The following is a 26,828-nucleotide window of genomic DNA, read 5'->3' as shown; positions in this document are numbered from 1 at the left end:
GAGGGGACTGGGCGCCGCCATCTTGTGCCTGTGGGCGCCACCATCTTTGAGGGCGAGGCAGTCAGTTAGCATATTCCCTCCTTATTGGCTGTGGGTGCCTCAATCTTTGAGGGTGGGACAGTCAATTAGCATATTCCCTCCTTATTGGTTGTGGGCGTCTCCATCTTTGCAACAGCATGAGGGTAAATTAGCATATTCCCTCTTTATTAGATAGAATTATGTATAACAGGATATTGTAAAAATTAAGCTGTGAAATTTTTATTAAAACATTTCTTACACACCGTTATATTGGCTGGGCCGCAAAAATATTCATTGTTGCCGAAACCTGTTTGGCTCAATGGATAGAGCATCGGCCTGTGGACTGAAGGGTCCCAGGTTCGATTCCGGTCAGGGGCATCCCCAGGCATGTCCCCAGTGGGGGGTGTGAAGGAGGCAGCTGATCGATGTTTCTCTCTCATCGATGTTTCTAGCTCTCTATCCCTCTCCCTTCCTCTCTGTAAAAAATCAATAAAATATATTTAAAAATGAAAAAAATATTCATTGTAGGCCACATGCGGCCTGCGGGCCATACATTTGACATGCTTGAACTAGAGTATTAAGAGGCAGCCATGCCGAAACCGGTTTGGCTCAGTGGATAGAACGTCGGCCTGTGGACTGAAAGGTCCCGGGTTCGATTCCGGTCAGGGGCATGTACCTTGGTTGCGGGCACATCCCCAGTGGGAGGTGTGCAGGAGGCAGCTGATCGATGTTTCTCTCTCATCGATGTTTCTAGCTCTCTATCTCTCTCCCTTCCTCTCTGTGAAATATCAATAAAATATATTTAAAAAAAAAAAAAGAGGCAGCCATGCCGTTGCCCTGACTGGTTGGCTCAGTTGATAGTTCTCCTGTACACCAAAAGATTGCAGTTTCAGTTCCCAGTCAGGGCACATACCTAGGTTGTGGATTTGATCCCCGGTTGGGGTGTGTGCAGGAGGCAACCGATGGAAATTTCTCTCTAACATTAATGTTTTTTTCTCTCTCTCTCTCTCTCTCCCTCCCTCCTGCCCCTCACTCTTCTCCTCCTCTTTTCCTCTCACCTCTCTCCCTCTCTTCCTCCCTCCCTCTCTTCCTCCCTCTCTCTAAAATCAATAAACACACATACACACACACACACACAAAAGCATATCCTCTGGTGAGGATTTTTTTTTAAAAAGGCAGGTATGCTTGGTTTCTTTTTCATTGAAGGTGTCTTTTGTATTATTTTATGGTCCCACTAGTGGCCCAGTGCACAGATTCGTGCACATTGAAAGGAAATTAATTAGAAGAAATATTTAATATTGCTATTCGCTCTTTCTCTATAAAAGAAGTGTCAGCCCAATTCACGATTGACAATGACAGATCGAAACACGTGTACGATTGGCACCATTGAGAGCTTTATATGTACCACACATGTGCAAGTCAACTTAGCCTTTTATCAATAACTAGAGGCCTGATGCACAAAATTTGTGCAAGGGGCTCAGCCCTCACAGCCTTGGCGGCTTGCCTTCGCCGCGGCTTTGTCCGGAAGGATGTTTGGCTGTTCGGTCTAATTAGCATATTATGTTTTTATTATAATTGCTAATTATACCAGACGTCCTTCCAGATGACCTTCCGGACGAAGCGAGGGAAGCCTGGGTCCCAGGTGCCAGAGGAAAGCCGGTGCCAGCAGCCGGGGAAAGGAAGGCCTACTCTTGCACGAATTTCATGCACCGGGCCTCTAGTATATATAGAATAAACTTGCTTAATTAGACCTGCTTTCTGATGTAGCTAAACTTTTTCCAGCCCAGTGAAGCACCCCAACTTCTCTTTCAGGTAATTGTGAGCAACACAACAGTAAATATCAACATGAAGCAGATTATTATTGTAGATCACACAAGGAAAACAAAGGGTAAAATATTTAACTGCAGCAGTGTTTGACTATATTCTGCACAGTGAGAAACCTGAAGTCATTTTCAAAGTCCACCATTTCTTCTTTCCAGTCGGGTCAAGTTTCTAAACTTTCTAAATCTCTGTTTTCCAGCTAATGAAAAGAAAATAGGTTTCCACCAAGTCTCCTATCTACCTACTCAAGGACTTCTGTGAGGATCAAATGAGATGAGGCATGGGAAAATACTTCACAGACATTTGGTTTAAGTGTGAAATTTTGCACCTGGCTATAAAGCAAGTCATGTTCCTGGGCTGAAGAAACTCCAAGGAGGCTAGTCATCGCTAGGGAGAGGAAGCCAGGCGTTGCTACGTGATGTCATTAGCCGGGCGGACACTTAGAATATTAGCCTTTTATATGTATAGAATTTTTTTCCTGCAGTGCATTTTAGAAGTATGATATGAGCAGATAAATTTCTATTTGTGTCTTGGTTTTTGAAGTAAAATTCTTTTTGTGATTAAGATGAAACATAACAAAGTTAAAATGGTGGGTGCTAGTTGAGAAGTTAGACTGATTTGTGATATGTATACATTATAGAAAATTGAAAAAATATTTTTTAACCTTAGTGTTCACATACTAGAACTCTCAATAAACCTTATATTGTCTTTTAGAAAACCTACTTTAATGAAAAGGTAAGAATAATTTACATTTAGTATATTAATGCATTAACCTAAGCAATTGGTGTTTCAGCAGAGATTATGAATTAACTGTAAATTGATAGTAAAATGCCTTGGAGATATACTTAACATTATTTGGTTGCTTAGTATTTTTTTTTTAAATATATTTTATTGATTTTTTACAGAGAGGAAGGGAGAGGGATAGAGTTGGAAACATCGATGAGAGAGAACATCGATCAGCTGCCTCCTGCACACTCCTCCTACTGTGAGCCAAACCAGTTAGGGCAGTATTTTTTTTTTTTTTTAATAGTGTAACCTCCTTTGGGCCTCTATTCACTTACCTTTAAAATAGGTAGGGTGAATCAGATTGTTGCTTCTGTGCATGCAGATCTCCTGGGTATCTTATTAAAATACAGATTCTGATTTAGTAGGTCTGGGGTTTTGGCCTGAGAATCTGCAATTTCAACATGCTCATTGATGAAGCTGATTCTTGTAGTTCACAGAACATGCTTTGAGTAGGAAGGGGCTTGATGGTTTCTATTGCTTTATGTTCAACATAGAATTTAGCAAAACCTTGCTAATTCAGTTGTAACATAAAACTCATAATGAGACAGAAGTTAACATGAAAATTAAAGCTTTTGGGTTGAAAAGGAACGGTAATCATTTAAACCAGCACAAATAAAAAGGGAAGTTGGCCCTAGTTGGTTTGGCTCAGTGGATAGAGCGTTGGCCTGTGAACCAAAGGGTCCCAGGTTCGATTCTGGTCAAGGCATGTATATTGGTTGCAGGCTCCTCCCTGGCCTGAGCCCTGGTCAGAGCAGGAGGCAACCAATCGATGTGTTTCTCTCACATCGATATCTCTCTCTCTCTTTCCCTCTCTCTTTCACTCTCTAAAAAGCAATAGAAAAATATTCTCGGGTGAGGATGTAAGTAAGTAAGTAAGTAAGTAAGTAAATAAATAAATAAATAAATAAATAAATAAGGAAGTTGTTCTAAGAATATAAGAGACAATCTCACTGGTATCGATGAGCAAGAAATAATCTAGCCAGGCTTCAAGTGAAGTGGAAAGTTAAAAATCCAGTAGCTGATCTACATCTCCCATTTTTGCTCTTTGGATTTCTGTTCCAATCTCCCCTTTTATGTTTTCTGGTACATGTCTTTGGCTTGCCATGTTATTGACTGTGGCCTATATTGTTTGACTTTTCAGCCTCAAGACCTTGACAGCAGTATCAATTTTTCCTAGTTTAGATGCTTAGGAATGAATTGTTTCTACCTGGATCAGGTATCCAACCTTGAGTGAGTTAGCCTTCTATGTTTGGGATTACATGGTAAGAATAGGGCCAATGAGATTAGCCTCTTTGGAGAGGGGGGATGGACATGGGAAAGGTGCTAGTTGCCAGAGAAGGGGAGTCTTACTAGAGCAGGCAATGACAGTTGCCTGATACACCTTTGTAAATGTTCATGAAGAATGATTTGCTAAATTGAATAGAGTAAAAGCATACTTCATAAAAGCATGAATAAGAGTTATATAGACAGTGGTTGGGTGGGGTATAGTGGTAGATTCATTCTCAGAGAACCGAAACTAATAAATCCTAATTATAGTATACATATATTTTTTAAATCTCATGAGTGTTATCAGTGTATACCTGGGATAATGTATCTGCCTCTTCACCAGTGAGTACTATTAAGGTGTACTATTGACTGCTTCCAGGGAAAAAGAGCCTGCTAATTCTTCTGCTTACTGTTTCCTGGATCTCATTTCATACTTCTATCTTGCATAAAATTTTAAAGGCAACATTAAGATTAACTTGTGAGGGAATGCAAACTAATTGTCCCATTCTTGGAATCGCAGACGGAGCCACCCAGATACATTTGATGTTCAACTATATTCTGAAGCCCTTGGTGTAAAGAGAAACATTAACCAGTTGCATTAGCACAGCGATTTTCATTTGGTGTGCCATGGCAGTGCTGCAAGAATTTTTAAAATATGCAATACCTGACTATTTAGTCAGGGACACTGACCTATTTTCCCTTAGATTGTTAAATTAAAAAATGACAACAGTCAACATAATAGCTGTCCGGTGTGAATGAGTCAAAATTACACTTATTTTTTTTGTCAGTGCCACAGAATTTTAGTAATTCATTGATGTGTGCCTAGAGATTAAAAAAGTTGAAAATCACTGCATTAGCAAAATCTCTAGGTTTTTATGACAGTTGAAGTAATTGCCAGAGTACCTCATTTTTCCTAAGAGGCTACTATTCTGTCTATGCTGTCACCTCCCAATATCTATATATGTAAAAGGCTAACATGCAAAGTGTCCCCTCTGGTGTTCGCCTGGGAGACCAGGAGTTCACTTGCTCGCTGACCATGTGCTGACCACCAGGGGGCGTCGCAGATGAAGGAAGGCCCTGGCAGGCAGCCAGAAGGCCCTGATCGGCCCTGTTCGCCGGCCAGGCCTGGGAACCCTACCCATTCATGAATTTTGTGCAACGGGCCTCTCGTAGATAATAAAATTGAAAGTCAGTGATAGCACTTAGAGCAATACCCATTTTCCCCCTTTGGTTTATCAACAAACCAATGCTACAAATTCTGGTGTGTTTTTTTGTTTGTTTGTTTTTTCATGCTTCTAAAATGGATATAGGCCAGACCTAGCGGGAGTGGCTCAGTTGGTTGGTCATCGTCCCTTGCACCAAAAGATTGCCAATCCGATTCCTGGCCAGGGCACATGCCCGTGTTGTGGGCTGACAATTGATGTTTCTCTCTATCCCTCCCTCCACCTTCCTATCTCTAAAATCAATAAAAACATATTTTTAAAATAAATAAATAAAAATAAAATAGAATGGATATAGGCAGAAAAGTACTATGCCTGGTTAATAAATGTCAAATATAACTATACCTAAAATTTAATGTTACAGTGTTTTGGGCAAAAGTGTGAATAGATTTTTGGGAGGAAAGCCTTTAAGGAAATTATTTGCTGGCTTGGAATACTGTCTTCCTTTATATTTATTGTAATTATAACATCTTTTTTTTATTTGTTTCAGAAAAAGCCTGTGCAGAAGCTGGGTCGGCAAGAATGTCACTTCTTATATTGGTGTCCATTTTCTTATCTGCGGCTTTTGTTATGTTTTTGGTATATAAAAATTTTCCTCAGCTTAGTGAGTAAGTATACTGAAAGAAACTAAAAATATCTAGACATCTGTAGATTAAAAGTTAAACTAATTTTAAACAATAGAACTGTCATGGTGATTGTATATCAGCTCTCATGGCTTGTAGCAAGTTCATATTGATATTGACACTGTTATTTAAATACTTCTTGCCCTGGCTGGTATGAGTTGGTTGAGCGTTGTCCCATGTACCAAAAGGTTGCCCGTTCGATTCTCGGTCAGGGCACATGCCCTGGTTGTGGGCTTGATCTTTAGTAGGGGGCATGTAGGAAGCAGTGGATGGATATTTCTCTCTCATTGATGTTTCTCTCTCTAAAATCAATAAAAACATATTTTAAAAAAATTACTTCTGCCCTAGCTAGTTTGGCTCAATGGATAGAGCGTTGGCCTGCAGACTGAAGGGTTCTAGGTTCGATTCCGGCCAAGGGCACATGCCTGGGTTGCGGGCTCGATCCCCAGTAGGGGGCGTACAGGAGGCAGCCAATCAATGATTCTCTCTCATCATTGATGTTTCTATCTCTCCCTTCCTCTCTAAAAAAAAAAAAAAAAAAAAAAATCAATAAAATATATTCTTTTAAAAAAATTACTTTTTTCAAAATATACCTCTTGATTTTCCATGAAAGGTTTTTCTAGCACTGCTCCTCTAATTAAGGCCTAATGTTTTTAATGATCTTGTATATATATGTATGTGCTTACCTCCTTCTCCTCTTCTCCCTTCACTTGCATACATATATACATATGAAATTAAATTAAAGTTTTGTGAAACAAGTGGTGGTTTCTGATATTTTCTAAACTATTTGGTTTATTGCATTTTACTTTTTAATGATAGTAGTGATCAAGTAAATTTATTTTACAGTCTACTAATATAATAGATATTGACCTGTATTTTGAAAAATAGTGATGATCTTCTCTGCTTTCCCCTTTTTATCCATCCCTGTTTTCTCCCTTCTTACTTTTCTTTATAACCAATTTTTGTCTTCTGTTCACTCGTTTCCTCATCCATTACTTCTGTGTCTCCTAGCACTTTTTCTTTTCCCTGTTTTATGGAAATAATATGGTCTCAGTATGTACTTTCACAGTGAAATGGACCTTGCAAAAGACTACTGAAATGTAGTTAGACTTCAACCAGGGCCAGCCTGGTGTGGTAAAAGGTAACTGAAATGTGATTTCAAAGTTACCAGGATCCTCTAAATTCCTTTCACTAACAATTACTTATGTTTGAAAATTTATAGTGAAACATATATATTTTAATACTTTGATTTCTTGAAATGCCTTTGGGAAGATAGCGTGTATTATGTTAATAGTATGATTGAATTTTAGATTCTTTCCGGTTTTGATCAGAGAGTAGGAAATAGAGAACTGATTGAAAGAGGGAAATAATGTAGAGAATAGATTAAGGTTGTCTTTGTTTTCACTCTGCTTTAAGAATAACATCACATGTATATAATAATGTGTTATTATAAACCTGTTGTTCTGCTTATTTCTATGTTTCTGTTATATGTGTGTATAAGCATACATGTGGCAGTTGTTAAATTTATAGTGAGAAAACCCATTTTAGTTTACCTGCTATTTTTCCTTTTTTGTTTTTATTGATTTCAGAGAGAGGAAGGGAGAGGTAGAGAGGGATAGAAACATCAATGATGAGAGAGAATCATTGACCGGATGTTTCCTGCACACCCCCTACTGGGGATGAGCCTGCAACCTGGTCATGTGCCCTGACCGGGAATCAAACTGAACCGTGACCGCTGGTTCATGGGTCGACGCTCAACCACTGGGCCATATCAGCCGGGCATTTACCTGCTATTTTTTAGGACTTCAGCAGTATTCTGTCATTGTTCTGCAAGGTCAGTTACATTTTATCATGTAAACAAATGGGCACAATATACATTAAATGCAAAAGTGATTATTTGAGGTCAGTTCCAAACAAGAAACCAAACATAAAGTAAAATTAATAGAAAGGGGGAAAATGTTAAAGTTTTTTGAAACTTATTTTCTAATTATAGTTGACATACAATGTTATGTTAGTTTCAGGTGTATAGCATAGAAAATGTTTTAAGTTTTCTGAATTCTGAGCTGAAATATTCCAGAAAAGATATAAATTATAAAATTTAATTAAATGTTTACTTAATTTCAGTTGTAATTGATTATTGACTTTAGCTTATCATGAGGATTACCCAAAATGATGTTAAATGTGTTTTAAATATTGCTAACATCAGTGGTTCATTTCTTAATTCAAAATTTATACCAAAGTTGGAACAAATGCTTTAAAAAACCCATTTAGTTTGTGTCACCTTGAACTTTCATATATAGAGTACATGTCTCATATTAATTATATTAAAGCATTAAAAAATGTATGGGCTTTCAAAGTTAAAATTTATGAATTTATGCTTAATATATTATAGATCAAGGCATCATTTTGGATAAAACTTCATGTTTTGAAGTTGACTGACTGTAATGTTAATTATCTTGGCAAATTTCTCCTTTAAAATTTTTCACTTTAATTTTATTTTTTCAGAGAAGAAAGAGTGAATATGAAGGTTCCCAGAGATATGGATGATGCCAAGGCTCTAGGGAAAGTTTTATCCAAATATAAGGACACCTTTTATGTACAAGTACTTGTAGCTTATTTTGCTACATATATTTTGTATCCTTTTAACTGAAAAATGTTTTCTAGTTTTGTTCAAGAGAACGGTTTTTTAAAAGATCTGCTGCTCAGTTATACATAACTATTCTTCCTTCAAAAATTATTAATGGGACTACATCAAAATAAAAAGCTTCTACATAGCAAAAGAAACCATCAGAATGCAATATAACAATATTAAATAGATTATTTAATCTATTAATATTATTAATTATTAATAATAATGCCATATAACAATATTAAATAGATTATTGAAAAATTAAAATGCAAAAATTTCTCACTTTAATCCTATCTCTTCAACTCTTATTATTTTTGGATATTATGTTTTATTGTATTCTGCTTATTTCACTTACTATAAACATTTTTCTTACCTCTGTATTATTTGAGATAATTATTTTATATGATTACTTTATTTGTTGTCTTAATTTAATTTAAATAATAATTTTGAATTAGTAGTCACCATACCATAATTTTAAAACATTCTTAGATGTTATGTTATGAATCATTTTGTGTGTGATATTTTTTCTTCCATTTAATGGTTTTCTTTGTCAAAAAAAATTCTAAAAGGATAATTATTCAGAGGATATGGATTTTTAAAATAGTACTTAGTATTTATTTCTTTGTTTTATAGAAATATATGTTGTATTTTTAACTGGTCAGGAAAATAACTTTATTCTTTCTAAATATTTTCAAGTTGCTTATGCTACTGGTGATTAATCTTCTTTTTATTAAATCTTTATTGTTGAAAGTATTACATATATCCCCTTTTCCCCCCTCATGAACCCCTTATAGCCCACCCTGCCCCCTCCCCCAGGCCTTCAACACCTTATTGTCTGTGTCCATGGGTTATGCATATATGCATACAAGTTCTTTGGTTGATCTCTTCCCACCCACCTACCCTTCCCCACCTTCCCTCTGAGATTCTGCAATTTGTTCTATGCTTCTGTGTCTCTGGATCTTTTTTGTTCATCAGTTTATTTTGTTCATTAGATTCCACATATGAGTGAGATCGTGTGATACTTGTCTTTCTCTGACTGGCTTATTTTGCTAAGCATAATACTCTCCAGCATGTCATCCATGCTGTCTCAAAGGGTAAGAGATCCTTCTTTTTTTACTGCTGCATGAAATGGTGTAGATGTACCACAGCTTTCTTATCCATGCATCTACTGAGGGGCACTTGGGCTGTTTCCAAATCTTAGCTATTGTGAATGGTGCTGCTATGACATAGGGGTGCATATATTCTTTCTGATTGGTGTTTCGGGTTTCTTAGGATAAATTCCTAGAAAGTGTCTATTTGGATCCTTTGCTTATTTTTAAATTGGATTGTTTATCTAACTTTTGTTGAGTTGTATGAGTTCCTTATATATTTTGGATATTAACCCTTTATCAGATGTGTCATTGCTAAATATGTTCTCCCATACGGTGGGCTCCCTTTTCATTTTGTTGATGGTTTCTTTTGCTATGTAGAAGCTTTTTATTTTGATGTAGTCCCATTTGTTTATTTTCTCCTTAATTTCCTTTGCTCTCGGAGATGCACCCATAAACATACTGCAATGAGTGAGGTCTGAGATTTTGCTGCCTATGGTTTCTTCTAGGATTTTATGGTTTCATGGCTTACATTTACATCTTTTATCCATTTTGAGTTTATTCTTGTCTATGGTGTAAATTGGTGGTCTAGTTTCTTTTTTTGCATGTATCTGTCCAATTTTCCCAACACCATTTATTGAAGAGATTGTCTTGAGTCTGTTGTATGTTCTTGCCTCCTTTGTCAAATATTAATTGAGCGTAATGGCTTGGGTCGATTTCTGGGGTCACTGTTCTGTTCCATTGATCTATATACCTGTTCTTGTGCCAGTACCAGGCTCTTTTGATTACAGTGGCGTTGTAGTATAACTTGATATCTTTTATTGTGATTCCTCCAACTTTGTTCTTCTTTCTCAAGATTGCTGCAGCTATTTGGGGTCTTTTTTGGTTCCATATAAATTTTTGGAGTATTTGTTCTAGATCTGTGAAATATGCTGTTGGTATTTTAATAGGGATTGCATTGAATCTATAGATTGCTTTGGGTAGTATGGACATTTTAATGATGTTAATTCTACCAATCCATGAACACTATATATTCTTCCACTTGTTTATATCTTCCTCTATCTTTTTTTTCAATATCCTATAGTTTTCGAGTACAAGTCTTTTACCTCCTTGGTTAAGTTTATTCCTAAGTATCTTAATATTTTGTTGTAGCAGTAAATGGGATTGTTTGTTTAGTTTCTCTTTCTGAGAATTCATTATTGGTGTATAAAATTGCCACTGATTTCTGAATGTTAATTTTGTATCCTGCTACATTGCCGAGTCCCTTTATTAAATCTAGTAGTTTTTTGATGGAGTCTTTAGGATTTGCTATGTACAATATCATGTCATTTGCGAATAATAATATATGTTAGATATTATATTATACATATAAAATATATAATGTCTAAGTAACAAATACATCTACAAAAGCTTTTGCTGCTAAGGCAAACATTGCTTACTTACTGTGCTTTGTGTAGGCCCTTTGTCATTATCTTCCCTATTTATCAGTGTAAGAGAAAAGAAATATCAGTCTAAACAGAGCTAGAAAGTTAAGCTCAAATCAGATTCCCATGCAGAGAGAATAGCTTTATTAATACTACAAAGTAAAGGACAGGGACATATTAAACCACTCTAAGAGATACAATAGGCAAAACTTAAAAAGCGGTTAATTCTACAAATGACTGGTTTCTTCAACAAATACATTGTAAGAAGGAAAAATGGAAGCTATATTTAAGTGATATAGTAAGCAATATCATGTTTCGAGCATTTTTTTATTTTGATTTAATCAAACTAGCTATAAAAGAAAAAAAATTCTGAGGCCTTTGAGAAATTTGAATGCAGACTAAATAGATAATCAGGATAGTAAGGAATTATAGTAAGAAATCTCTTGAAGTCGATGGCAACGGTATTATAGTTAAGTTAAAAAGAAAAGGAATCCTTATCCTTTTAAAGTATTAAAGTGGTTGCACATGAATTGATATGTCTGGGATTTTCTTCAAAATAATCCAGTGTAAGGGAAAAAGACAAAATAAGATTGGTTGAGTGTTAATTGTTGAATCTGTGCATAGGTATATAGGACATCATCATACTAATTTCTCTACTTTCATATGTTGGAAACTTTTCCATCAGGTTCTAAAGAACCCTGTAATAAATAAATTAATAAAATTTATTTTTAATGAAGGCATCCAGTAGATAGAAAATTTGAGACTATGTTTCATTAGCAAGATTGAATCAGAGATAGAGAATTCAGAGTTATCAACATAAATGGCCTTAACTTGAAACCATGCAAATTGCTGAATTTATCAAAGGAAAGGGAGAGAAGAGTATGGCCAACAGAAAGGTAGAAAACTCTTAAGAGTTGAGGGTGAGAAGAAGAAAAAAGCTAGAGATGGAATGATCTGTAATGTAGAAGAAAAGTACTTTTTTTAAAAAAATGAGAAAGGATGCTTAATCCTATGCAGGAATTGCTAAAAAAATGACTTGAGAAAAGTCATTAATTTTGGCCAGTAGGAAGTTTCAATAGAGTGGTGGATGGGTTAAGCCAGGTTGTAAGGGAAGAGGAGAGAATGTCTTGCAAGGAAGAAAGATGAGAGGCAGTAGTTGGTTGGTCAAAGAAAGCCTAGATTTTCTTTATAGGCATCTGAGTGGTTTTAAACAGGACAGCTCCTGTGGAAGAACAAGAGGTTTAAGAAACAAATGAGGAGGGAGAAGATTTAAATGAGAACATGAGTAAAGTGGAAACTAGAGAAAGAAGGAGAAGGAGACTATGGATGAAGACAGAAATTTTCAAGTTAGGAAGGAGAGATGTTGAGGGAGTTCACTCAGTCTGACTGACCTTGTAAGTAATAATGTTAGGGCTTAAAAAGGGGTCCAAGCCAAAACTGGCAACTAAAGGAAAAAACAAAATTGTTTTTAAAATAGGATTTGTGACTTTTATTATATTTTGTAACCCTTATTTTTTTTCTAGATTAATGAATTTAGGCAAACGTGTATAAGTTAAATTACAAATAAGGAATTATTATACCTTATATGTATCCACAGAAATCAGGTTTCCTGAAAATATTTGGGAGTAAGTGCATTGCATTAGAGAAGCATATTTAAAAGATTACTGGAGACCTCTTTTGTTCTTTTTTGTTTCCCTCCTCTTTTTTTTGTTTGTTTTTTGCCATTGCCTGATTCCTGGCTTGTATTAGTGAACTTGGAGATAAAGGCATTACAACTGAGAAGTCATATTTTTTAAATTTTTGGATATAATTTTACTTTATTTTTAATACTGAAATATGAATGTAATCTTATTAACATGATTACTTATGTATTGATTTTTTTTTTCAAAAATGTTGGATATGTCTTTTAAAAAATCTACTTAATTATGTTTTAATCCTTAACTTAAAAGTTAACAGCTTGCAAACATTTGCTATTCCAGGTTCTATATTTCTCAGTATACTCTCAGGGTTTCTTTATCCCTTTCCACTGGCCTTATTTCTTGTTTGTTTGGTAAGTATATTAAATCAAATTGGAAGACTATAAAAAACAGTTTTAAATAGAATGAAGAGAGCAGTAGTAGGATGGCATTACTTGTCTCACTTACTTATGTAAGCATAAACTCATTAGTTTTAAAAGGAATTTAAGGTTAATCTGTTAAGTCCCTCCATAAGGAGGTGTTATATAAATTAGGTTAGATTAAGTTAGTTAGGTTCTTTTTTTCCTGGAACAGAGTTATCGTAGACTTGATTGCATTTATAGGCTCTTTTTTAACCTTTTCTTCTTCTATTGTATTTTGTAATTCAAATAGTCCAAGAGTATTGATTGGCACAATGAGTTAAGTCCCAGAGCTGGGGATGGTGTTTTCAAGCAAAGCAATTGAAAGAAAAAAATTGGCTCTTGAAGTTTTATTCTTAGGCTAAAGGGTAACATTAACTATTTCGATATAGTCACTAAATTTAATCATAAGTGTCAATTAGTTTTAGCTGATCTTATTTTAGTTATAATTTGGTCTAAGAAAGGACTAGATCAAATGGGTTCTTGCTCTCTGCACAAGAGATGACATTCAGAGTATCCTTCCCAGCCCCAAAAGAAGTAAACTAGTTCAGCCTTTTCTTAGGTGAATATATCCATGTGAATAACTACAAAATGCTTATGGCTTCTTATTGTTTTCTAGTGTTCTGGACTTGGTGCCTCATTCTGCTATATGCTCTCGTATTTAGTTGGGAGACCAGTTGTATACAAATATCTAACAGAGAAAGCAGTAAAATGGTCACAGCAGGTAAACATGTGTCTTTAAATTATTTAATGTAATTCTTTGGCTAATTGGGAGGTCAATATATAGTCTTTACATAAATTAACTCAGACTCAAGGCTTTAATAAAAATGATCTTTTGGCCAAAATAAAATCAAGTGGTAAGCAAAAGATAAATGTTAATAATTTCAAAAACAAAGTTTTTGCACCCATAACAATAATGTTAATTCTTCATTTCTAGTATGTTCAATTAGAACAGAGAAGTCAAAATGTCAATGTAAAGGCAACCACATATTTAGATGCTTCACCTGTTTTGTGTTGATGTAGTTATGCTGTCAGTGAAAAACTTGTAATGAAAAACTCCTTTAATGCATTTCACCTGTGAGAACAACTGTTATCTTTTTATATATATACTAGAGGCCCGGTGCACAGATTCGTGCCCCGGGTGTGTTCCCTTGGCCTAGCCTGTGCCCTCTCACAATCCGGGATCTGTTGGGGGATGTCGGACTGCTGGTTTCAGCCTGATCCCCGCAGGCCAGGCCAAGGAACCCCACTTGTGCAAGAATCTGTGCACCGGGCCTCTAATATGCATATAAGATCTTTGGTTAATCTCTTCCCGCCCTCCCTCCTCTCCTCTTCCCTCTGAGAGTCATCAGTCTGTTCTATGTTTCCATGCCTGTGCATTGAGCATCTGCCCCTGGTGGCCAGTGTGCATCATAGCTACCAGTCAAACAGTCAAGCGGTCGAACAGTTGCTTAGGCTTTTATATATATAGATATACTTAATTGACTTCAGAGAGGAAGCAAGAGGGAGAGAGAGAAAGAAATACCAATATTGAGAGAGAGTCATTGATCGACTGCCTCCTGCATGCCCCTCACGGGATTAAGCCTGCAACCCAGGCATGCGCCCTGACAACTGTGACCTCCAGGTTCATAGGTCAGTGCTCATCCACTGAGCTGCACTGGTCTGGCACAACTGTTATCTTTAGTCAGGGTCTCTGCAAAGACTAGCAATATAATATAAGCAATACTATACAGAAAAATATAACATAGTATTGCTAAGAAAATTCTATTTTTATAAAGAAGCAAAAGAGTCACCTAACTCTCAGAGGAATTTTGTAGATTATCTTTGCCTTATCCCTTTGTTTTACTGATTAGCATATTAACAGAAATAAGCATTTGACCTGGAATCAAACATTTATTTACTTGTAAAGTAAGGTGCAGAATCTTAGATCTCTAGACTTTTAGTCTAGTGCTCTTCTCACTTTACCACATATGTACTGAATATTAAAATTAATTTACATGTAGTCCTAGCTGGGTTGGCTCAGTTGGTTAGAACATCATACCGATATACACCAAAGTTGTGGGTTTGATCCCCCATTAGGGCACATTTAAGAAGCAACCAATGAAGCCCCTAGTCAGTTTGGCACAGGGTATAGAGTGTCAGCCTGCAGATTGAAGGGTCCTGGATTTGATTCCAGTCAAGGGCACATGCTTGGGTTGCAGGCTTGATCCCCAGTAGGGGGCGTGTAGGAGGCAGCTGATCAGTGATTCTCATTGATGTTTCTGTCTCTCTCCCTCTCTCCTCTGAAATCAATAAAGATATATTAAAAAAGAAAAGAAGCAACCAATGAGTGCATAAATAAGTAGAACAACAAATCGATATCTCTCTCGCTCTCAAAATAAATAAAATAAATAAATAAAATTATTTTACATATATTTTTGGAATACCTGTTTATTTTCCATAAGTAAGCTTGTTATTCAAAGGAAGTATTAACTAATGTAATCATTGCTTATATTTAATTGGTTAAATATTTCCATATACTTAAATCGCATTTATTTTTAAAATATTTTTATTGATTTCAGAGAGGAAGGAGAGGGAGATAGAGATAGAAACATCAATGATGAGAGGGAATCATCGATTGGCTGCCTCTTGCATGCCCCCCACTGGGGATCGAGCCCACAACCCGAGCATGTGCCCCTGACTGGAATTGCCTGATTCCTGGCTTGTATTAGTGAACTTGGAGATAAAGGCATTACAACTGAGAAGTCATATTTTTTAAATTGAACCCAGGACCCTCCAGTCTGCAGGCCAACGCTCTATCCACTGAGCCAAACCAGCCAGGGCTTTAATCTCATTTATTAATAATGAGTTTGTTCATGTGATATATGCTATAATAACATAAAATAAAGATCTGAAATTTTTAAAAATTGGAGGCTGGGTATGCTGATGTGTTATACTAGCCCTTTACATTATAAGGAGTTAAAGGCATTGAAAAGTTGATTACTTGGTGTGTTTCTTGTATCTAGTCATAAGTTTAATTTTGCCATTTTGGGTTTAAAATGTCATTGTTGGGCCATCATTATCTAGGTTGGCATAGAACCATCTTTATTAACATTAAGCTTTAAGCACATTTAAGAAACCTCTCATCCCAAGTTAATTTAGCTCTGGTAGTGAGCATTTGATAAGTAGTTCATTGTCATTTTCAGGCTCCCTTTTGATTATTGCTCTTGGATAAACTCTGAACTATCAAGGATGAGAATTTGAAATAAGGTATTTTATATTAAGCACATGTTTTCTAGATTGACTTTATCTTGATCCCCATTTTTTTCTTTCTTGACAGGTTGAACGTCATAGAGAACATCTCATTAACTACATTATATTTTTGAGAATAACACCATTTCTGCCTAATTGGTTTATTAATATTACATCTCCTGTGATAAATGTGCCATTGAAAGTTTTTTTTATTGGCACTTTTCTAGGTAAGGTCTCTGGTTCACTCTGTGTTAGAACTCATTGTGTACATATCTAGCAGTGTCCAGCTGGGCTGGATTTCATGCTCTTTGCAGACATGCCAGGACAGTGGCACAGTGCTCAGAAATGTTTGTTGGATTATCTTAAGTATTTTTGTGTTGCTTCTTTTGAAGAGGAGCATTTTCTATTGGATATTTTTTTAATCATGCAGGATTAAGGAAGATTTTTAAACTCCATTTTCTCCTTCAGTGGAGAGAAAAAAATCAAAGTGCCTTTTTAAAATAATTTTCTCCTTTGTCCTCTAATCAGGCACTGAAATATTGAACTTTCAGTAAAGAATTGATCCTATTTTTTTTATTGAAATCAATATTTATTATGGGCATTACCAATAGTATGTGGGAAGCAAGGATTAACAAATGTATTGCTTTCAAGGAGCTGCACTTAATTTTGAAATTCATCAGTGGACATAAAGATTCATTTGTATATTTTATGAATTCTGATGGTTCTTTAGGAAGAGTATTCTGCTTTTCTTTCAAATTTAAGTTGAATTGTTTCGCTACCAACAAAAGGAGCAGATTTCTCATGGAATGAGTATCCATTTAAGTTAATACTTGTGAGAATAGATCTTTTTGAAAAGAATAATCAAAATCAATTTTTATTGCTACTTCAAAAATTTATTGTCAAACTTAAAAAAATATCATAGGGTTAATTAGGGATTTTGTAAATTAATGTTAACATTTATGGAATCAAAAGAGAATTTTTGTCTATATCTCCTTATTTTACAGATTAAATACCTAGAGATTTAGCTAATTTCAGCTTTCACTGAATTAATTTTTTTGGTTCTGCTTTTTTATTTATTATATTTTTTATTTTCTTAATTGAATTTTAGAGAGAGAGAAAAGGAGAGGGAGGGAGAGAGAGAGAAACATCAATGTGAGAAAGAAACATGAATCGGTTGCCTCCTGTATGGCCCCTACTGGGTATTGAGCCCACAACCCAGGCACGTGCCCTGATCTAAAATTGAACCAGCAACCTATCAATGCATGGGATGACCAGCTGAGCCACACTGGCCAGGGCAATCGGTTCTGGTTTTTCATGAAATATGATCATTTTGTGTATGCTCTTGTATAAATTCTTTTTACTTGTATTTTGAGTCTCATTTCATTTCTGAGTATTCTGCCATTTTATTTTTATTTTAGTTGTATTCTGTCAAGGGTGAATGACAGTTTACTCAGTCTTATTTTTTTTTTATTATATTTTATTGATATTTTACAGAGAGGAAGGGAGAGGGATAGAGAGCTAGAAACATCGATGAGAGAGAAACATCCATCAGCTGCCTCCTGCACACCTCCCACTGGGGATGTGCCCGCAACCAAGGTACATGCCCTTGACCGGAATCGAACCCGGGACCCTTCAGTCTGCAGGCCGACGCTCTATCCACTGAGCCAAACCGGTTTCGGCAACTCAGTCTTATTTTTGAATATTTAGATTATTTCTAGATTTTTATTATTATAATGCTTTGATGAACATCCTTGAGATTAGACCTTTGCTCATATTTATTATTTAGAAAGTTAAAATTGCTGGATCAGAGCACATTCTTTTTTTAAGTTTGTTCATAAATGTAGAATTTTTTCTGGAAATTTTTCTTGGGTTCATAAATTTATTTTCTTAAAAAATGATTATGAAAATTTTAATCCTTTATATGGAAATAAGGGACTGCAAATTAAAAATTTCCAAAATGGAGATTGCTATATTCTTAAAAGATAATTTATATATGCAGAAAATTGTAATGTTAAAAGACAAACAGTTGATGGTTTTTATTTGTTTTGTTTGTTTGTTTTTATAGGTGTTGCACCTCCCTCTTTTATAGCCATTAAGGCAGGAACAACACTGTACCAGCTTACAACAGCAGGGGAAGCTGTTTCCTGGAACTCAGTATTTGTCCTAATGATTTTGGCTCTTCTTTCTATACTGCCAGCCATCTTCCAAAAAAAACTAAAGCAGAAATTTGAGTGAAAAATCATCTGGGTTTTAGTTTTCCTATCATCATCACCATTATCATCTCAGGACTGGCAGGTTTATGTTTTCAAATCACTTCTTCAGTAATTGAAACAAGGAATTTGTAAAATAAAATTCCCTATTAAACAGTTAAAATAATGCATTTAAGTGGCAAAGGAGAGTAGAAAGAATTGAAATTGATATACCATGAAAAGTGCTATCAGTAGTTATAATAGCATCTTCTAAATTACCTTATTCTAAGAGTAGCTATAACTAATTAAAAACAGCATTGGTAGGAAATTTTTGACCGAATTGGTTAATTTAATTTATTCATGAACTGGCTATAAATACTTATTCTTGGCTTGATATTTTAATATTTTTCTTATCCCTTACTAATAAAGTAGATATACAAAAGCAAAAATTTTACATTTTTAAAAATAGTATTGTAATTCTGGCTAATGTCAACCTTCTTTCAGAGCATAAACTTAAAGCCAGTATTTAAAAGAGATTTACATCTTCCTCTTACCTTTGAGGTAATGGATTTGTTTAGAAGTTGAATCTTAGTGTACTACTGAATTGGGAAAGGATATCAAGTTATATCTATTTAGTGAATTTTGTTTTTTTTTCTGTTCCAGATTATCATGGATTCATTTGAAATGTAAAATTCTGACCAGTATATTTTCATCTTTTTCTAGCTTTCACAATATTTCCATTGTGCATATACAAAATGGTGATTACATGATAATTGTATCATATTGGTGTTGGTAATTTATATTCAGATAATATTTTGTTACACAGTTCCCTCTTACTATCTCAAAAGGGGATCAAAAAAGTAAACATTTAACATGCAGTTTTTAGATGTTATATTAATTATATTACTTTATATTTTGAAACAGTGACAGCATAACACTTACGTGGTTAAATATAGTTTATTTGTTCCAATGACTATAAAATTTACCTAATTTATTTATTAATCTGGTCATTAAATTCTGTATTATGTAATTATCCTTTTTTATGCATGATATACTTATAAGAATGCCTTGTTTCATTTCTATTAATGCCTTTTTTGTTTGGGGCTACTTTTGGTTAATGCAGTTTCCCAATTTAGTGTTTGTACTTTTTATAACTCAAAGTGTAATTAACTTATCACATGGTAACTACTATATTTAAATGAAACAGCTTTTTGCTGCTTGCTTAATGGTAATACACTTGATTCTAGGACATAACTGATCTAAAGTAAAGTACTCTGTCAGTTTTACCTTCAGTTAAGACTGTCATGTTGAAAAGTACTTTAACTGTGGGAGAAATCCTTGTATGTTTTTATTGTGAGAGGTATGATCATCCTCAAAGCCTGTTTCTACTACATAATGTGGACTGATTTATTATTTTTTCTATCACAGTATTAACAAATGGATTTATTGTAAATACAAAGAAAATATATTGATTAATATACTATTCTTATGTCACCTGGCCTTTGTGTGAAATTATTTATTGTTAAATCTAGCAAGGTTTTCTTCCTTTCTTATTGACCAGAGACTGAGTGATAAGCTTTTGTTATTTTTACATGTAATTTTAAAACATAATATTTTGAACAAAGGTCATTAAATATTACTGTATAAAATGTAATTGAATAAATTTTTATCAGACTTTTTAGAAGAGGTCTCACTATTTACTCCGTTGTGTATATATTGTACTTACTCTATTCTCAGAGTATTTTCCCTGTCCTTATCATTGATTCTTTCCCTTTGCTGATGTTTTTTTTCTGTTAGAAAACTGTAACTGTCACTCAAAGTGGGGTATTTTTTCTCTCAAGAGAATAGCCAACCTTCCTAGATTCATCATCATTGACTGCCAAGAAAGAATCCTGTAGCAGGCTATACTCTAAATGCAGTTGGTGCCCATATTCACAGATTCACATACTTGGCCTGATGCCAGATATAGATTTAAGTTTCAGCCACATTTTGAAGACAGTTATATATAATAACCACAGAGATTAAGTATGTGTAGTGAGGAGGCCTACAAGCTAACTATGAAATTGATATACTAAGTGAGAACTGTACCCCTCTTAATTAATAGCCCCTCTCTGGAATTCTATTACCTTGAGTATAATATTTTTAAGACACCTAATAAATGCAAACTAAAATGTAATAAAAATAAATTATACAGTAAAGATTAAATGTAGTATTTGGTATTTTTTTCATGCTTAGTATTTGTATTAAAACACCTTTCATCAGATAAAAATATATTCTCTTGAAATTCTGATGTGCATTTTCAAGAACAAAGAAAAATTTAAAAGCCTTAAATTTTGCTCTCAGTCAGATGGCCCGGGAGACGATTCTGACTGATATCACGATGGCTGCCCAAGGAGAACCCCAAGTTCAGTTCAAACTTGTATTGGTTGGTGACGATGGGACTGAGAAAACAACCTTCGTGAAACGTCACCTGATGGGTGAATTTGAGAAGTATGTAGCCACCCTGTGCAAGGGGGTGCACCCCCTCATGTTCCACACCAACCGAGGGCCCATCAAGTTCAATGTATGGGACACTTCCGGGCAGGAGTTCGGGGGCTGCGAGACGGCTACTACATCCAAGCCCAGTGTGCCATTATAATGTTTGATGTAACTTCAAGAGTTACTTACAAGAATGTGCCAAACTGGCATAGAGATCTGGTGCGTGTGTGTGAGAACATCCCCATCGTCTTGTGTGGCAACAAAGTGGACATCAAGGACAGCAAAGTGAAGGCAAAATCAATTGTCTTCCACCAAAAAAAGAACCTTCAGTACTACGACATTTCTGCCCAAAGTAACTACAACTTTGAAAAGCCCACCCTCTGGCTTGCTAGAAAATTAATTGAAGACCCTAACTTGGAGTTCATGGCCATGCCTGCTCTTGCCCCTACAGAGGTTGTGATGGGCCCAGCGCTGGCAGCACAGTATGAGCATGATCTAGAGGTTGCTCAGACCACCGCGCTCCCAGACGAGGATGACAACCTGTGAGGGAAGCTGGAGCCCAGCGTCGGGCGACTGTCCTGTGATGTCAGTGGTGCCACGTGTTTGCCACTTTATTATGTAGTTAATCGGAATCTGTGCTTGATCCTTGGGATGCTGAAAGGTGAACGGACTTCGGAGTGAATGTGGCAGTTAAAAATAACATCATTTTTTGGACCTGCATATTTAGCTGTTTTGGAATGCAGGTGTTTCCTTATTGAGTTTCAACTATAAGAAAGCTGCAGTTGCATTACAATACTCAGTGGTGAAACCTTGTTTGTTACTGTCATTCCCATTCCTTTTCGTTTAGAATCAGAATAAAGTTGTATTTAAAATTAAAAAAAAAACAAATTTTTTTATAGTTGACTTTAAAAAAATAGTTTATTTGTTTATTTTTAAAATATATTTTTATTGATTTCAGAGAGGAAGGGAGAGGGAGAGAGAGATAGAAACCTCAATGATGAGAGAGAGCCATTGATCGACTTCCTCCTACATGTGCCTTTAACTGGAATCGAACCTGGGACCCTTCAGTCTGCAGGCCAATGCTCTATCCACTGAGCCAAACCGGCTAGGGCTATAGTTGACTTTTGAGAACCTTAGAGAAATTTAATGTTCTCTTTGGCTTTTAGAAAATGGGCAGAATAAATACAAAGGGCTGAAGCTTTTCTGGTGTGTAAATGATAATTCATTGATTGTCAATTAGATATGTAAAAGGTGCTAATGCAGTAAAGAAAAGACATTTCATTTATGAACACTGACTATATATATATATATATATATATATATATATATATAGCCTATATAATAAAAGGCTAATATGCAAATTTTCCCCTTGGGTGTTCAACCGCTCGTTATGACGTGCTAACTACCAGGGGGTGGCAAGGAATGAAGGCAGGCCCCGACCGGCCCTGATTGCCGACCCGGTCTAGAGACCCTACCCATGGCAAATTTTTGTGCACCAGGCCTCTAGTATGTATATCCTTTCTAATAAAGAGGGAATATGCAAATTGACCATCACACCATCACAAAGATGGTGGCACCCATAGTCACAAGATGGTGCCCAGTCCCCTCAGCCCCACTGGAGTCCCCCAGTCCTTTCAGCCCCACTGGGGGGGGGTGTGTGGCAGGTGCATGATGTGGCCTGACCTGCCCTCAGCCACCCAGGGCGGGCCTGAGGTGCTGGCAAGCCTCGGGTGGAGGCTGCCCAGCTGATGCCCGAGGTGCAGGCAAGCCTTAGATGGCGGCTGCCCAAGGCCAGCTGAGGCTTGCGCTACCGGCAGTGGCAGCAGCAGAGGAGTGATGGGGGCATTGCCTTCCCCTGATTGCCAGGTCACCCCTGAGGGCTCCTGGACTGTGAGAGGTCGCAGGCCAGGCTGAGGGATTCCCCCTCCAGTGCATGAATTTTCATGCACCAGGCCTCTAGTATATATATAATGTATAACTAGAGCCAGATCTTATATTTAGAAAATACATCAAAAATAGAGTTTATACTCAGACTATTGGGATAGTTAAACATCAGAAAAATGTATCAGTGTCATTTACCACATTAAGAGGAGAAAATATTATCTTGATACAGGAAAACTTTTTTATAAAGTTTAATACCCATATATAACAAAAATTGCAGCAAGTCAGTAATAAGAATAATTTATTTTGATACATTGTTTACCAAAACACTACATTAAATGTTATTTTTAATGGAAAACTTTAGATGCACTCTCTTTAAGATGGGGAAGTAAATAAAGAATCCCATTATCATTGCTGCAATTGGATATGGTACTGAAGGCTTTGGCCAAATGCTTTAAGGAAAGAGAAGTATTAGGTGTAAAGATTGGGAGGGAAAGATAAAACTTTTATTTGAGTTTATATAATCAATTTTATTAAATTTAATTTTTTAAAGCACCTAACAGAATAAACAAATTTAAACTAAAATGAGCCCAGCTGGTGTAGCTCCGTTGGTTGAGCATCCTCCCATGCACCAAGTGATTGCTGGTTCAATTCCAGTCAGGGCACATGCCCGGGTTGCGGCTGGATCCCCAGTAGGGGAGGAGCAGGAGGCAGCAGATTGATGTTTCTCTTTCATCGATGTTTCTAGCTATCTCTCCCTCCCCCTCCTGAAATCTATAAAAACATATTAAAAGAAAAAAAACACCTAAAGTGAGGCATTGGTAGGATTGCTGGGCCCAACAAATGTGGCAGCAGTTAATAGGACCTACCATCTTTTTTTTTTTTTAATATATATTTTATTGATTTTTTACAGAGAGGAAGGGAGAGGGATAGAGAGCTAGAAACATCGATGGGAGAAAAACATCGATCAGCTGCCTCTTGCACACCTCCTACTGAGGATGTGCCCACAACCAAGGTACATGCCCTTGACCGGAATTGAACCTGGGACCTTTCAGTCCGCAGGCCAACACTCTATCCACTGAGCCAAACCGGTCAGGACTAGGATCTACCATCTTAAAATATAATTTTACACCACAAGATGGCCCCCTCATGAGAAATTTTTGGACAGCTGCTAAAGGATGAAAAGTTCTCAATATTGTTAGATTTACTTACTCTTCTACCTCTCTTACCTAACCATTAGCTCTTTGAAGTCAAGCCCTATGCTGATGGGAGGGAAGGTTGATGAAGTCCCTACTGACACCCTGTATTGCTTGAAGAAAGGAGCACTGAAGAAATTAGAAGTCCCCAGGAGGTGGGAGGCAGGTAGTGAGAGCATGGATGAGGTGCAGAGGGATGAGAGGGGTGCTCAGACGAGCAACTTCAGGGAGGAGAAGTTGGACAAAAGGCTGGGTCCGAGCAGATTAGAGCTCAAAGTTTTCAACTTCCTGCACTGAAAAAGAAGTGCTCTTGATAAAGCTCTGAACGTGAAGTCTGAAATCTGAGTTGGAAGAGTCATGACCTGGGTCATTGTCAAAGAAACGATTTCAGGCTTGTTTGTTTCAAGTCAAGAAAGGGTTTAAGGTGTTCTCCCTCCAGGAAGCACACCTGAGCCTGTCCCCTTCCGTGCTTTTCCCCCAAGGGCATTACCTTTACTTTTCTCTCTCCTCTAAGTTCCAAGGGCCCCTTCTTTTTGTCTCTGTAACTTGTTCCCTGAGCTCACGTCTTCCGTCCAAGGGCTTCTTTTTATTTATTTATTTATTTATTTATTTATTTATTGCCTTTGTAACTTTCTAAATAAACTTCCTCTTATTAAAAAAAAGGGGGGTTGTAAAATGAAAAAGAATCCCAAGTCAAATTTATAGAAAAGATTCCTTTATTAAATTTTGGTCGAGAATATGTTTGTATATTTTCAGAAAACAACTCTAAGACCATGTGGATTCCTGCAACAGAGAGGAATTGACAGGACTGCTCCAGCCATGAAGACAGAAGAGAAACAGTCCAGAGATGGAAGACGCTGACGACGCCTTGCCATACTAACAGTCAGTAGCTGTGCATCGCTGCAGGTTGCCCAGGACCAAACCAGACAGGGTTGGACCTGCATTACCACCATTTGTCCACCATCCAGAACTGAAATATCATTGCTGACATGTACACATAAGGAACTGTTTGACATTGAAACGGGGACTCAAAAGAACTGTTGGCCCAGAAAGAAACACTACAGACTGATTCATTTGCATCTCAGCATAACCATTATTGCTTGTCTCATTTTTGGTTCTTATAAGTGTATTTCTAGTATCACATGATCTCACTCATCTAGGGGAAATATGAACAACATAAACTGATGAATAAAAACAGACCCGGAGACAGGGAAGCATCGATCAGACTGTCAAACCTCAGAGGGAAGGTAGGGGAGGGTGGGGGTAAGGGGGAGAGATCAACCAAAGGACTTGTATGCATGCATATAAGCCTAACCAGTGGTCATGGACAACAGGGGGGTGGGGGCATGCGTGGGGAGGGGTTTGGGATGGAAATGGTGGGATGAGGACAAATATGTGATACCTTAATCAAAGAAATTAATAAAAAAGGGGGGGTTGAATAAATATATACTTACAAGTGATGCGTTTTTAAAATAAATATATTTTTATTGATTTCAGAGAGGAGGGGAGAGGGAAAGAGAGAGAGAAATATCAATGATGAGAGAGAATCATTGATTGGCTGCCTCCACGCCTCACACTGGGGCATGTGCCCTGACCAAGATCAAACTGTGACCTCCCAGTTCATAGGATGACGCTGAACCACTGAGCCATGCTGGCCAGATATGTGTCATTTTTTTTTTAATTGACCAGATTTTTTAGCTTAGTTTCATCATTATTAAGAATACTAGAAGCCTGGTACACAAAATTTGTGCACGGTGTGTGTATGGGGGGGTGGTCCCCTCAGCCCAGCCTGCACCCTCTCCAAATCCAGGACCCCTTGGGGGATGTCCAACTGCTGGTTTAGGCCTGATCCCCAGGATTGGGCCTAAACCAGCAGTCAGACATCCCTCTCACAATCCTGGACCACTGGCTCCTAATCGCTCACCTGCCTGCCGGCCTGGTCGCCTCTAACTGTCCCTGCCTGCCGGCCGGGTCACCCCTCACTGCCTCTGCATGCTGGCCTGATTGCCTCTAACTGCCCCCCTGCCAGCCTGGTTGCCCCCAACAGCCCCCTCCTTGCTGGCCTGGTCTCTCCTAACTGCCCCCCCCCTGCCGGCCTGGTCACCGCTTACTGCCCCCCCCCCCCGCTGGCCTGGTTGCCCCTCACTGCCCCCCTGCCAGCCTAATAGCCCCCATCCCCCCCTCTGCCAGCCTAGTCACCCCTAACTGCCCCCCCCCCGACATCCTGGTTGCTCCCAACTGCCCCCGCCCCCGCTGGCCTAGTCGCCCCTCACTTCCCTCCCTGCCGGCCTGGTTGCCCCCAACTGCATCCCCCCCACCAGCCTGGTCGCCTCTTACTGGCCCCCCTGCTAGCCTGGTCGCCCCCAACTGCCCCCACTGCTGGCCTGGTCACCCCTCACACACACACACACACCCCTCCCCCACTGGCCTAGTTGCCCCACATAGCCTGCTGTTCAGTCATTTGGTCGTCCCTCACTAACCCCCCTGCTAGCTGGGTCGTAGGCAGCTATCTTGTGAGGGCATGAGGGTTAATTTGCATATTACCTCTTTATTATATAGGATTATGGTAGAAGTACATTCCATTAGAACGTGTGACATTTTGGAGTTAGTTTCAAGCAACTGTATTCTAGATATTTTAAGCAGAAAAAAGAACTTCACATATGGAATGTTATTTTTTTTAATACATTTTTATTGAGAGAGAGACAGACAGACAGACAGACAGACAGACATATGCCCTGACTGGAATCAAACTGGCAACCTCTCAGTTCAAGTGGTTCATGGGATGACAGCCACAAGGCTGGAGATGGACCATTGGGATCTCTACAACTCTCCCTGCCCACAAACACTGACAAAAGATGTTTCTCCTTTTCATTCAAATTTCTT

General features: G+C 37.3%; 1 protein-coding gene and 1 pseudogene across 4 annotated transcripts in view; both read left to right on the top strand.

Annotated features, from left to right (window-relative positions):
• Nucleotides 1-19,884, top strand: part of TMEM41B (transmembrane protein 41B) — a 30,497-nt gene extending 10,613 nt beyond the window's left edge. The window contains exons 2-8 of one of the 3 annotated variants that reach the window (XR_013959045.1): nucleotides 5,602-5,719; nucleotides 8,240-8,368; nucleotides 12,832-12,925; nucleotides 13,590-13,694; nucleotides 16,290-16,428; nucleotides 18,267-18,496; nucleotides 19,054-19,884. Coding sequence is in view for 1 of the 3 variants with exons in the window: in XM_080641981.1 (XP_080498107.1) it covers nucleotides 5,602-5,719; nucleotides 8,240-8,368; nucleotides 12,832-12,925; nucleotides 13,590-13,694; nucleotides 16,290-16,428; nucleotides 18,267-18,436 (755 nt within the window). In the remaining 2 variants the exon portion in view is untranslated. Of the gene's footprint in view, nucleotides 1-5,601; nucleotides 5,720-8,239; nucleotides 8,369-12,831; nucleotides 12,926-13,589; nucleotides 13,695-16,289; nucleotides 16,429-18,266 lie in introns of all 3 variants that reach the window. The other 2 variants (XR_013959046.1, XM_080641981.1) reach the window with 2 other exon arrangements.
• Nucleotides 19,885-20,604: 720 nt separating this feature from the next.
• LOC308234366 (GTP-binding nuclear protein Ran-like) lies at nucleotides 20,605-21,530 on the top strand (annotated as a pseudogene). The gene has a single exon. The product of its transcript is annotated as a GTP-binding nuclear protein Ran-like (transcript).
• Nucleotides 21,531-26,828: the final 5,298 nt, after the last annotated feature.

This window comes from Plecotus auritus, assembly GCF_963455305.1.
Source record: "Plecotus auritus genome assembly, chromosome: 9".
Classification (NCBI taxonomy): Eukaryota; Metazoa; Chordata; class Mammalia; order Chiroptera; family Vespertilionidae; genus Plecotus; species Plecotus auritus.
Note: the sequence above shows the minus strand (reverse complement) of the source record. Positions and strands in the feature narration are given on the sequence as shown.